This window comes from Hypanus sabinus, chromosome 19 (genome assembly GCF_030144855.1).
Source record: "Hypanus sabinus isolate sHypSab1 chromosome 19, sHypSab1.hap1, whole genome shotgun sequence".
NCBI classification, from domain to species: Eukaryota; Metazoa; Chordata; class Chondrichthyes; order Myliobatiformes; family Dasyatidae; genus Hypanus; species Hypanus sabinus.
This window is the reverse complement of record NC_082724.1, coordinates 17,125,194-17,139,414: the sequence shown is the minus strand read 5'-3', so window position 1 is coordinate 17,139,414 and position 14,221 is coordinate 17,125,194. Positions and strand designations below refer to the sequence as shown.

The window sequence follows — 14,221 nt, the reverse complement described above, 5'->3', positions numbered from 1 at the left end:
TGTGTTGCTGGGTCCACATATGGCTGGACTGTTCTATCATAAGGTGGGCGCTGGGAGCAGACTCAAATGCAAGACACAGACACTGAGGTACTAGGAACTGGACTGGACTTGGCTTAGGGACGGGACAGGACACAGACTAGGTGCTGGGACTTTGGCTGGGACTAGACGAGGCTTGGGTTCTTCGAGGCTTCGCTACAGGACTAGACATGGAATTCCTGAACTGCAGGACGTAGGGCCAGGACTCGTACACAGAACACAGAGAGACGGTTCCCAACACAAGGTAGTGGCAAATGGCCAGGCCTACCTAGCAAAGGCGTGGACACAGAGACAGTTCTAAACAACGATAGACAGTTCCTTATCTAGACACAGCAAGGCTCTGGTCTTGCTCTGGTGGTAGAACTTGACAGCGATGCAGGTGAAGACTCAGGCAAGGTTACAAGCCAGGCTTCAGGAGGAAGGTGAAGGGAAGGGAACAGTCCAGCCTCAGGGTAATGGCAAAGACAGCCTGATTTACCCCACAGAGGCGAGGACAGGATACTGACAAGATGAACCAGCACCTACACACGAACCCAGGGCCACTTATATTCCCAGCCCCAAGACGAGTATCAGGTGCCTGTGATTAAGCCCAACTGAAACAAGGGACAACCAGAAGACCCGGAGTCCAGAGTCCACGGACCGGACCGTGAACCGGAACGCGGACTTCACGGACCAGACCATGACACCTACTTAATAACTTCTGTACCTAAGAGCACTGACTCTTCTTCCTGTGGAGGTAGTTTTGGTTCCACAGGAAAAAGGCTGCCCTGACACTGACATTCACTCAAACATATTAAAAAGGAACTCTTTATGAAGATGTTACATCTATGACTAAAGAGAAAAGGACGTAGGTTCCTGTCACTGCCTGTATGGAGTTTGTACGTTATCCTCATGACCATGAGGTTTTCATCCCACAGCCCAATGGTGTTCCAGTTGGTGGGTTAATGGGACTATGGCATCATAGGCTTCTCTCAGATAGAGTGAGTACTCACTTACCCATTACCAAGGGGAGCCTGCTTCAGTGTGCATACCAGTATGTGGTGCCATTTATGTAAGCTTGATCAAGATTTGTAGAAAGCTAGTTCAGCCCCAAGTGCAATACTTACTTCAATTCTGATGGTTACACTTCAGAAAGATTATATAAAAATGCAGAGAGATTTACTAAAACAATCACAGGAATATCAGACTTCAGTTATGTTTGACATTCCTGCATTGTTCTTTTTGGAACAGAAATAGTTGTGAACTTCAGAGAAATGCTGCATTGTTACAACTGACGTTTTCTATAGTGGGGGGGGGGGGGTCTAAGACCAGAGGGCACAGCCTCAGAATTGAAAGGTGTCCATCTAGAACATAGATGAGGAAAAGTTTCTTCAGTGGTGAATCTGTGGAATTCATTGCCAGAAATGGCTGTGCAGGCCAAGACATTGGAGATATTCAAGGTAGAGTTTGATAGGTTCTTGATTAATCAGGGCTCCAAAGGGGAGAAGGCCCGAGAACAGGGTTGAGAGAAATAATAAATCAGCCAATGATAGAATGTCAGGACAGACTCGATGGCCTGAATATTCCAAATTTGCTCCTACGTTTTCTGCTCTTACTTAGAATTGTGCAGCACGAAGGCAGAGTGTAAAGGATGTGCTCTGATTAACATAAATCAATAATGAAGGAACGTAGATGAGCAAAACCAGAAGGAAAATCCTTTTCACATGATGAGTTGGTTAGGATCTGGAAGAAAATTGACAAGCACAGTAGAGGTGAAAGATTCAAATGTAGCGGTCAAGAGAAAGAAAAAAGACAAGCCTAAGAGGACTGGTCATCTTTAGATTTGTAAGGAATTGAATAAGATAAAGAGCCTCCTTCCACACTGAAAACTCTCTGGTTCTGTTCATAAACATTCCAGGGTCATTGAAACTATCAAGAAGCCAACCCAAATACAGGCAATAAAAGAAAGATACTTCAGCTAATACAGGGTGTGGAACTTTGCAAGGTAAAATTAAATAACATTTGCAAACTCTGAAAAAGATTAAACATGAGGAAATCTGCAGATGCTGGAAATTCAAGCAACACGCACAAAGTGCTGGTGAAACACAGCAGGCCAGGCAGCAACTATAGGGAGAAACACTGTCGACATTTCAGGCCAAGACCCTTCATCAGGACTAACTGAAAGGAAAGATAGTAAGAGATTTGAAAGTAGGAGGGGGAAGGGAAAATGCGAAATGATAGGAGAAGACCGGAGGGGGTGGGGTGAAGCTGAGAGCCAGAAAGGTGATTGGCAAAAGGGATACAGAGCTAGAGAAAGGAAAGGATCATGGGATGGGAGGCCAAAGGAGAAAGAAAGGGAAAGGGGAGCACCAAAGGGAGATGGAGAACAGGCAGAGTGATGGGCAGAGAGGAAAAAAACGAAATATATCAGGGATGGGATAAGAAGGGGAGGAGGGGCATTAACAGAAGTTAGAGAAGTCAATGTTCATGCAATCAGGTTGGAGGCTACCCAGACAGTATATAAAAGATTACATGGCTGAATAAACCAAGTGATTATGTAAAGGAATGGTGTCAAGGACAGAACTCAGGTGACATTCAAAATGACCAATACCAGAGCCAAGTAGATGATTTAACCTGCTCTTGTGGGAGTGTTTTGAAGTAATTTTGATAATGATCTCGGACACATTTATGTAGCCTCTGATAATCAGAAGAGATAAAGAGTTACAGCATGGAAAAGCAAGTCCTATAGTGTATGCACCAACTATTAACCACCATTTACACTAATCTTGTACAATACTTAGGTGTAAGATTAGTGTAACACAGGACTGATGAAGGGCCTCAGCCCAAAATGTTGACTGTTTACTCTGTGCCATAGATGCTGCCTGGCCTGCTGAGTTCCTCCAGCATTTTGTGTGTGTTGGGCAAAATCAATATGGTAAAGGAATCCTTAGGAGGCCATGATCATAATATGATAGAATTCACCCTGCAGTTTGAGAGGGAGAAGCTAAAGTCAGTTGTATCAGTATTACAGTAGAGTAAAGGGAATTACAGAGGTATGAAAGAGGAGCTGGCCAAAATTGATTGGAAAGAGACGCCATCAGGAATGACAGCAGAACAGCAATGGTTGGAGTTTCTGGGAGAAATTCAGAAGACGCAGGATTGATACATCACAAAGATAAAAAAGTATTCTAAAGGGAGGATGACACAATCATGGCTGGTAAGTGAAGTCAAAGATAACATAAACACAAAACTTAATGGAATTTTGGAGGATTGAGAAGCTTTTAGAAACCAACAGAAGGCAACTAAAAAGCCATAGGGAGAAAAAAGATTAAATATAAGCTAGCCAATAATATTAGTGGATAGCAAAAGTTTTTCCAGAAATATAAAGAGTAAAAAAGAGGCAAGCGTGGCTATCAAACCACTAGAAAATGGTCCTGGAGAGGTAGTAATGTGCTCATAGATATGAACTTAAGTATTTTGTGTCAGTCTTCTCCATGAAAGACACTAGCAGTATGCTAGAAGTTTGAGAGTGTTGGGGGCAGAAGTGTGTAGTTGCTATTAGTAAGGAGAAGGTGCTTGGGTGGCTGAAAGATCTGAAGGCAGGTAAGTATCCTGGACCAGATGGACTACACCCCAGGATTCTGAAAGAGTTAGCTTAACAGGCTGTGGAGGCATTGGTAATGATTGAAGTTTGTTATTGCACCTACCTCAATAACTTTCTCTGCTAGCTCAGTCTATATATGCATTGCTCTATGCATAAAGATAATGGCCTCAGGTCCCTTCTAATCTTTCACTCACACCTTAAACAATGCTCTCTAGTTTTTAGTTCCCCTTCCCTAGGAAAAAGACTGAGAGCATTCATCCTATCAAATCTCCTCATGATTTTATACACCTCCTAGGTCACCCCTCAAGCTCCAATGCACCAATGGAATAACACCTGAGCCTGTCCAACTTTTTCCTAACTCAGGCCCTTAAACACTGCAGCATCATTGTAGATCTTTTTGTGCACTCTTTCTAGTTTAATGATGTCTGTCCTATAACAGGGCAACCAAAACTGTACACAATGCTCCAAGAATGCTCTTATCAATATCCCGTACAACTGCAGTGTAACTTCCAACCTCATAAACTTAATGCCCTGGCTGATGAAGGGCAGTGTTCCAAACACCCACCTATCTATAATGTTACTTTCAGCAAACTATGTCCCTTTGTTCCACAACACTGCCCAGGGCCAAACCATTCACTGTACATGTCCTAACCTGGTACAACTCCCTAAAATGCAATACCCCACGCTTATCTGAATTCAAGGTGATTTTTTAATCTGGGCAGCCTTCAGATAATGAACACTGAGCTGAATTAAAAATTACTTATGATTTTGTTTTTTTATATTCTGTGCTTTTGCACATTTTTTGTGGCCATTTGCGCATTTTTTTGCATGTGGAGCGGGGGGGGGGAGGTGATGTTTTTCTTTGAATGGGTTCCATGGTTCTTAGTTTCGTGGCTGTCTGTGGGAAGACAAATCTCAGAGCTGCATATACTTCAATAATAAATGCACTATGACTGCTTTGAAACCATTTGCTAACCGTCAGCCCAAGCACCTAGGTGATCATTATCTCCCTGTAAATTTTGATTGCCTTCTGCACTATGATACCCCTACTTTAGTATTGTCAGCAAACTTACTAACCTCGGATGTACATGTACTTTCAAATCATCTATATAAAAATATGAACAAATGTCCTGGAATACACACCCATGGCACTCCATAGATGCCTCAGTCCGACTTGCACAAGGTCCTGTTAGTTCACCACACAGTTAGAGGTCCTGAGATCTACCACACTCCTATAGTATTTATTATTAGCAGGTTGACTGACTGGCACGTTTGGCCCCTGCCAAAGGCCACTGTTCAGGATTTTGGATTTCCACAAATTGGGTAAATGGTGAAGAAATTGGTGGGGAGAAGATGCAGGTCTCTTATTGTATTGCATGGAGAAAGAAACGGGATATGAGTGTAGTAAAGCCCAGAATACCTGTAGTGGAAGATAATTTTGCCTGTTTTACTTATTCTAATAAAATGTTAAATTTTCTTTCTCCAATGATATGGCTATACCTGCTGAGTCTTGCTGGTTTTTCTTTGCATCATTTCAAATTTCCAGCATCTGCACATTTCCTTCCCTCTCCCTCAATATACAAGACAATTTCTGATAACTTTCCTCATGTCCTCCATGCCAGATTGTCCTTTCGTTACCCATCTCCACTCCCTTTGTGTGCATCCCTGGAAAGAACTGCATCCCAATTCAGTGACAATTGCTTTCCAAACGTTATTTGGTGTAAACACGCATTAACGTCTCTCACCAGCGTCTTGCTATTCAGAGTTTTAATGTTATTTTTAAACTAGAGGAAAGTATCCAGTCACATATCCATGCCAAGTCCACCAAATCCCACCGCACTGAAGTTCCCACCCTACCTCAGTTCATATGATCTGCTGCTGATGTTCTGACCCAAGCCTTTGTTATCTTTAGATATGAGAATCCCAATGCATGAACCTACCTCCCTTATTTTACTCTCCGTAAACCCTACATCATGACTTCTCATTCTTCAAGACAAATCATTAAACCCAAATGGGCGATAGGTCTTTAAGTCACCTGTCCCAAAGTCAAACCCTGTAAACTTCTCATTTGTGTGTGGGAAATTATTGATAGAATGAAGACTCAGAGGGGCAATGATTTGGTTTGGAGTGAATTCAGTTCATCAAACCTGTGTAATGCAAGTGTAACCTCCAAAAACAATTCTATAGTTTGCTGTCAGTGATTAAAATGGCAAAGGTCATACAGACTAAAGAAAGGGGCAGTGCAGACCTAGCTGGCTTTGTGCAGGTGGCATTTATTCATCAGACTTCATTTATTGATAACAGCAGAAACAGAATTACAAGGATATTACTGGAAATAGACAAGTTATGGATCTAACAGTAATATTTAAGTAGTATGTAGACACATGGACAGGCAAAAAATAAACAGATATGGACCTAGCGCAGGCAGATGGGACTAGTTTGGATTAGCAACGTGGTCATTTCCGACACTGTAGGCTCTACTCACTTTACATCTATGACTGTGTGGTTAAGCACAGCTCCAACACCATTTGCACGTTTGCTGATGACACCACTGTTGTGGGCTGTATCAAAGGTGGTGATGAATCACCACACAGGAGGGAGACCGAAAATTTGGCTGAGTGGTACAATAACAACAACCCCTCACTCAATGTCAACAAGACCAAGGAACTGATTGTAGACTTCAGGAGAAGGAAACCAGAGGTCCATGAGCCAGTCCTGATCATAGGATTGGAGGTGGAGAGGGTCACTAACTTTAAATTCCTGGGTGTCACTATCTCAGAAGACCTGTCCTGGACCCATCATACACACTTAATTGTGAAGAAAGCATGACAGGGCATCTACTTCCTCAGGAGTCTCGGGGAGATTTGACATGTCATCAAAAACCTGGCAAACTTCTATAGATACATGGTGGAAAGTGTACTGACTAGTTGCATTATGGCCTGGTACATGAACACCAATGCCTTTGAGTGGAAAATCTTACAAAAGGTACTGGATTCAGCCCAGTACATCACAGGTAGAACCCTCCCAACCATTGAGCACATCTACATGAAGTTTTGCTGTAGAAAAACAGCATCTATCATTAAAGATGCTCTCCACCCAGGCCATGCTCTTTCCTCACTGCTGCCATCAGGTAGAAGGCACAAGAACCTCAGGACTTGCATCACCAGCTTCAAGAACAGTTACTACCCCTCAATCATCTAGTTCTTGGACAAAAGGGGATAACTACACTCATTTAAGGACTCTTATCTATTTACTTCATGCTTGTTATTTATTGCTATTTAAGATCTGCATTTGCATGTTTGTTTACAGCTCATTGTTCATGATGTTAACTGCTTACAGTTACTGTTCTATAGATTTGCAGAAAAAGAATCTCAGGGTTGTATGTGGTGACACGTATGTACCCTGATAATAAATTTTACTTTGATGGAAGGGCCTGTTCCAATGCTGGATGTGTTCTTTATGTTCCATGTACAGGGGTAAAGACAATACAAATAACAAAGTGGAGGTAATTCCCAAACAGGTACAAGGATAGAATGGTTCCCTAAAGAAGATGGCAGGGTTTGATATCGAAATGTTGGTTATAATTGATGCCTGTACCCGGCTGGAAGCCTGAGAAGCATTTATTCGTCATATATGCCGGGAAAGCACGAGATCCTTTTTCAGAATGGCTTTTACAATGACAAACTTCCCACGAGATCAATCAGAATAGTTTAAAACTGATAATCATCTAACTAGGAAAATAAGTTGTGAATTAGCATCAAATTACACAGTTCTTCAATATACCAATTCCAAGCAAGGGGATTTGTGCCATACTAGACAGCGTTACAAAGGCAGTGACAGAGTGAAACATAAGTTCATGATCAGAATAAATGTTCAAAAGGAATCGGGGAAGCACCCTTAAAATTAGACTCTTTTGAATTGTCTACCATTTCCAAATAAATGATGTGGAAAGATTTGAATGGTGTAATCGCCCCATTGACTGCAAAATAATGAAGGACAATTGTATGTCTATTGGCAAATATTATTGCTGATAAATGGTCTGCCCGCTCCTCATAAACCATCTGGGAAATGTTCCTTAATATTACATGAAAATGGTCTGTTAAAAGTAAAACACCATGCCCCATTATAAGTTCATTTCAAAGCTAGGATTTATTAATTTTTCAGGGATCGAAAACACTGATGCTCCAACTTTTAAACATTTAAACTTATCACTGACAGATGATCAATCCAAGAGTTAAGGGCTCAGCCAGCTTTCAGTGCGAAGGAATTACCAACACTGGCCTTACATTATCTCTGGAAAATACAGCTAGCACCTGATCTCCCTGTACACCCTTCTCAGTGACAGCTGCAGCCGATGCTACTGATTTCCACTTTAAAAAAAAACAGATCAAAATGATGAACTGCACTGACAATATCATCTTCTAGATAGGTCTTGTGTGATGAAGCGATATCATCCTCTATCATGCAACACCAATGCAAACTGCATTATAAGGTCACAGCTTTCAAATAGTTTTCCTTACTGATTGTATTCCATGAAGTTATGTACATAAATCACATGAGAAAGTTCCGTAAATATTTCTTTATGAAAGCTGAGTTGCAGTTGCTGTACACCATGATACCTAAATGAATTTATCTTTGACAAATTCATTACAATGTTTAACCTAAATGTGCTTGGTCATTACAGTAAAGTCTAGTCTTAAATTCCAAAGGAATTCATCAGCACAGCCACAAACAACTGGCCAGATATACTTGTAAGTTCAGTATTTGGATATCTAATGATTAACAAGTCCTTTTGTTAGGATTATAAAGCATAAAAAATATCCATCCCAAACATTTAACATTGTATACTACTTTGTTTCATTTGAGATGTTCTGGAGAATATTGTTTTAGTAGCATATTTTCTAAATCTTTGAGGCTATATTTGAAAAAGGCTATATATATGCAGGAAATATTTTTCTGCATAAATTTCTCAGTATCATAATAATAATAGGCATTCGTTAGTCTCGTGAGACCATGGATTTGCGCCTTGGAAGGTTTCCAGGGTGCAGGCCTGGGCAGGGTTGTATGGGAGACCAGCAGTTGCCCAAGCTGCAAGTCTCCCCTCTCCACGCCACCGATGTGGTCCAACGGAAGGACACTAGGACCCAAGCAGCTTGGCACCAGTGTCATCACAGAGCAATGTGTTGTTAAGTGCCTTGCTCAAGGACACAACACACTGACTCAGCTGAGGGTTGAACCAGTGACCTTCAGATCACTAGACCGATGCCTTATCCACTAGGCCATGCACCAACACTCAGTATCATAATCACACTGTAAAGCTCTTCAACTGTACTCTCAAACTGCATACTTGTGTATCGAGCTATTCTAATAATATTGATCATTTGCAGGCTTCCCCCAGCACATTGTCAGACTATGTTGGCCGTTGACGCCAATGACACGTTTCACTGTATGCTTTGTCCTACATGTGACAAACAAAACTAATCTTTGATCAATTGGTGCATCAAGAATTCCAGAAACATTGAGTATTAGAGTGTTAATGGTATGGAAAAAAATCAGTTTGGCCCACAGATTTCACAAGAAACATTAAAATCCTACCAGTCTCATCCCATTTTGTCCTTCCTCCATTCCCATCAACTCCCCTGTAGTTCAGGGGTTCCCAATATTTTTTATGCCATACAGACTTATCATTATTGAAGGGTCAATGGTCTTACCATTAACTGAGAAATCCATGGTCCCCAGGTTGGGAAAACCTGCCCTAGATTTTTACCACTTACCTGAATACCAGGGCCAACTTACAATAGGTAATTAACCTACAAACATTTCTGAGATAATGAGAGGAAACTGGAGAGCACCCAGAAGAAACCATAAGCTCGCAGGGAGAACATAGAAACTCCTCACAGACAGCTCCCAGGGACAGGAGTGCACTGGGTTGCTGGAACAGTAAAGCAGCAACTCTGTCAGCTCTGCCACCATGTCAGTCAGGTACCCGATACAAAGTGGTAACATGAATCTAACAAGTTCCCAATTTAGGTAGAGTTAATACTTCTGTTTTGTGCTGCCATTGCCTACCAACATATTATGTTGCTCAGGAATCAGGATAACAATTCACAAGGAACATTAAAAACACTGATCACAAATGCAAATTTTTCAGACTTTTAATTATTTATTCAATTGAGGGGGTTCCCAACCTCTTTTATGGCATGAACTACTTCAATTAAGCAAGGGGTCCATGGGCCACAGGTAGGGAACCCCCAATTAAATTCTATGATTATAAACACTTTTTGAAGTTTATGAAGCTCAGCAGCATATTAATATAATGTAAAACAGATATCAATATTTAATTATACTTTTGTAATGGTAAAAGAAAGCTGGTCTGGCAGGTTTTTTTACATTAATAATAAGAGCAGCACTAGGCCATTGGACTAGTTGAGTCTACTCTGCCATTCAGTAAGATTATGGTGGATCTAACCAAGGACTCAGCTCTACCTACCTGCCTTTTTCTCCCATAACATTTAATTCCCCTGCTCTGCACAAATCTAACCAACTGCATCTTACATACCTACTGTATATTTAATAAGGTTGCCTCTACTATTCCTTGGGTTGTGAAAAAAGGTTGCAGTACTCTAGAAACAACAGTTTCTCCTCATCTCTATCCTGAATCAATTCCCCCTGAATCTTGAGATTATGTCTGCCAGCTCTGGTCTCACTTTCCTGCCTCTATCTTATCAATCCCTTTCATAATTTTACATGTTTCTATAAGGACCCCTCTCATTCTTCTGAATTCAAGCAAGTATCATCCCAGGTGACTCAATCACCCCTCAAAAGTTAACCCCCCATCTCCAGAATCAATCTCCAATGCACCATCTCCAAAGCCAGTACATCTTTCCTTAAGGAGACCAGAACTGCATACAGTACTCCAGATGTGTAGCGTAACCTCTCTGCTCTTAAATTAAATCCCTCTACAATGAAGCCCAACATTCCGTTTTCCTTCTTGATAGCCTGTTGCACTTGCAAACCAATCCTTTGTGATTCACGCACAAGCACTGCCAAGTCTCTCAGCACAACAGTGTGCTGCAATCTTCTATTTTACCTCATATAGCACTTCAACTGCCAGACACTTGCCCACTCACTTAACCTATCTATATCTCCCTGCGGACTTTCCACTCAATTTAGTGTCATCAGCAAACTTAAATACGCTACACTCAGTCCCCTTTTCCAATGTATATCATAAACTGTTGGGGGCCCAGCATCAAACTCTACTCACTCCATGCACTCCACTCACAATGATTGCCAACCAGAGAAACACCCATTTATCCCAACTCTCTGCCTTCTATCAGTTAACCAAGCTCTATCCATGCTAAAACATTAACATGCGTTCTTATCTTACAGTCACCCTGAAAAGCAAATGTCAAATTTTACCTCTGTAGCTGTTCATTCAGAGTCGTTACTTCAGTATCATGAATGCTCAACGTGGAAACTGTTCCTGTATGATATAAGTGTTGAGAAAATGAGGCAAGGGAATTCTAAAATTAAAACCATAGATCACTAAATTTACTTTAACAGCAGCCACAACTACCCAGCAGGATTAAAAGGTCTGTGCAGTTTTACAGACAAGGGGAATAATGATAAAGTGATGTGTTTGTGTCTTCCAATAATTTCACTAACTGTTAATTATCCAAGAATTTATTCAATAGAATGACAATAATTCCTGTAAGAAAATTCTACTCATTCTATTCTATTCACCACCCTCCCCTTTCTCGATCTCCTTCTCCATCTCTGGAAGCACCTCCCTCCCCTCTCTACATCTCTCTGTCTCCATCGTTGGAGACTAACCATCGACCAACATCTATTATAAACCCACAGATTCCCATAGGTACCTTGACTACACCTCTTCCCACCTGGTCTCCAGTAGAAATGCTATTCCCTTTTCACACTCCTTCTGCTCTGCTGCATTTGTTCCCAGGATGAGGATTCCCAGGACATCAGAGATGTTCTCTTTCTTCAAAGAACGGGGTTTCCCTTCCTTCACCATAGATGCCTCCCCCACCCACATCTTGGCCATTTCCCAGACATCCAGGTTCACTCCATCTTCCCACCGCCTCAACAGTGATAGAGTTTCTCTTGTCCTTACCTACATGAGCCTCCACATTCAACACATCATTCTCTTCAACTTCTGCTATTTCCAAAGTGATCCTACCACTAAACACATCTTTACCTTATAAACTCTTCTTGGTTATCCATCCAGATATAGGTATCAATTTTAGCCAACATTTCAATAACAAATTGTGCCTCATTCATCAGGGATGATGCCTGGGCTTATCTAGACCGCTGGTGTTCAGTCCATCCCTCCTGACTGGTTTGTCCTCATCTGCTCTCCCACCTTGTTTACACTTCAATTCCAGTTCTTACTTAGACTGAGACCTTCATCTTTGTTAAAAATTTTTTCCTCCAGTTTTACTTCATTGGTCCCAAAAGCCATTGGTGCAGCATAGTAGTTCTGTGCTACTGAAGTCAATTCTATGGCCATTGCGAATGCAATGCCTTGCTACCACCAATTCCTCAGGGTAACCTCCTGTGGTCTTTGATGCAGGTTTCCACCTTGCATCCTATCTGGCCAATATTCCCTGCTCCGCATTCGCAGGGAATCCTGTAACATCAGCTGTCCTGTGTCCCAGGTTACCTTTGATCCGCATAAGCTGTGATTTGAGCTTCCTTGTGGGTTTGCAAATGGTATTAATCTGCTACTTCTTCAGGATCCCGATGACCCTCCCAGAAACCGTGGAAATGTAGGGAAGACCGGCGGTAGCAACAGGTTCCTCCTCGTTGTTGGGATTCCTGGTTTTTCTGTCTTTCCTTTTAAGGGCCCAATTGATTTCCTTCACCTTGGAGCCATTGTGTAGGAATGACGTGTGTAGTAGTCTTATTTCCTCATGCAGACTCCCCAGGCCCAAAATAGTTTTCACATGGTTAATTGAAGTAGAAAAAACCGCTCTTCATTGGGAAATGTGATGCCGCTCATCTTCCCTTTAGTTCCACAGTTTCTGGAAGGATTGCCAGGAAGAAATACTGGATTAATACCACCAAAAAACCCATAAGGAAGCTCAAATCACAGCTCATGTTCGTCAAAGATGTATCCATTTGGATTACCCAGAGAAATCGGTGGTAGCAGAACACGAGACTTGCCCAGGCATCACCCCTGATGAAAATGGCAGAGTTTGTTATCAACACTTCGGTTCAATTCGGTACCTGTACCTGCTAGAAGCCTGAGAAGAATTTATTCATCATATACGCTGGGAAAGCACTGGATGTTTTTTCCACATCTTTACCTCCCACCCACTCTCCACTTTCCACAGTGGCCACTGACTCCATGAGTCCCTTCTCCATTTGTCCCTCCTCACTAATCTCTTTTCCCACACCTTACCCTACTCGCCAAGGCCTTCTCATGCCCCCTTCTTGCTCTCCTTAGCCCCTTCTTAAGCTCCTTTCTTGCTACTCTCTATTCCTCAATAGACTCATCTCATCCTTGCTTCCTAAACCGCACGTATGCTGCCTTCTTCCATCTGACTAGATTCTCTACCTCACTTGTCACCCATGTTTCCTTCACCCTACAATTCTTTATCTTCCTTTCTGGGACAAATTTTTCCTGAACATCCTGCAAGAGATCCCTAAACATCAACCACATGTCCATAGTACATTCCCCTGCAAAAACATCATCCCAATTCACACCTGCAAGTTCTAGCCTTGTAGCCTCATAATTTGCCCTTCCCCAATTAAAAATTTCCCATGCTAGGGGATTCTAGGACAAGAGGGCATGACTTCAGGATTGAAGGATGTCCATTTAGATAGAGATGTGGAGAAATTACTTTAGTCAGAGGGTGGTAAATCTGCGGAATTTGTTGCCACAAGCTGCTGTGGAGGCCAAGTCATTGGGTGTATTTAAGGCAGAGATAGATTGATTCTTGATTAGCCAGGGCATCAAAGGATATGGGGAGAAGGCAGGGGAGTGGGGATGACTAGAAGAATTGGATCAGCCATGATTGAATGGCTAAGCAGGCTCGATGGGCCAAATAGCCTATTTCTGATCCTTTATCTGTCTTATGGTCTTTTCCAATCACCTGGCTTCACCTGTCACCTTCTATCTAGCGATCTTCCCCTCCCCCCAACTTTTTTTTTAAATTCTGGTGTCTTCCCCCTTCCTTTCCAGTCCTGCAGAAGGGCCTTGGCCCAAAACATTGACTGTTTATTTATTTCCATTTTTGCTGCCTGGCCTGCTGAATTCCTCCAACATTCTAGTGTTGTGTAGCTTTTGGATTTTCAGCATCTGCAGAGTTTCTTGTGTTTGTATTCATAACATTTTCCAGTAAGCTGATTTGTGGTGGTTGATTTAGTTGTTTCACAATATTGATAACAGCACAGGATAGCTTCAATAATTGTGGTATGCATCAATAGTTCTTTGGCTCATGACAATGCAACTATTGTGTGTTCACTTCACTTCGTTCTTTCTATTGATATCAATGCTATGATTATTATGAGGGAACTATCTACCTAGAAATCTTAGTAGCCATTGTCAGTAGTGATGCTTACTCAAAACATTTAGGATGC

The 14,221-nt window shown here is 41.8% G+C and overlaps 1 protein-coding gene across 6 annotated transcripts in view; it reads right to left on the bottom strand.

Moving 5' to 3' along the window:
• Positions 1-14,221, bottom strand: part of cfap92 (cilia and flagella associated protein 92 (putative)) — a 247,952-nt gene that overhangs the window by 104,330 nt on the left and 129,401 nt on the right. For all 6 annotated transcript variants that reach the window (XM_059944096.1, XM_059944097.1, XM_059944091.1 and 3 more), the window contains one exon: positions 11,039-11,102. In XM_059944096.1, coding sequence (XP_059800079.1) covers positions 11,039-11,102 — 64 coding nt within the window. The remainder of the gene's footprint in view (positions 1-11,038; positions 11,103-14,221) is intronic.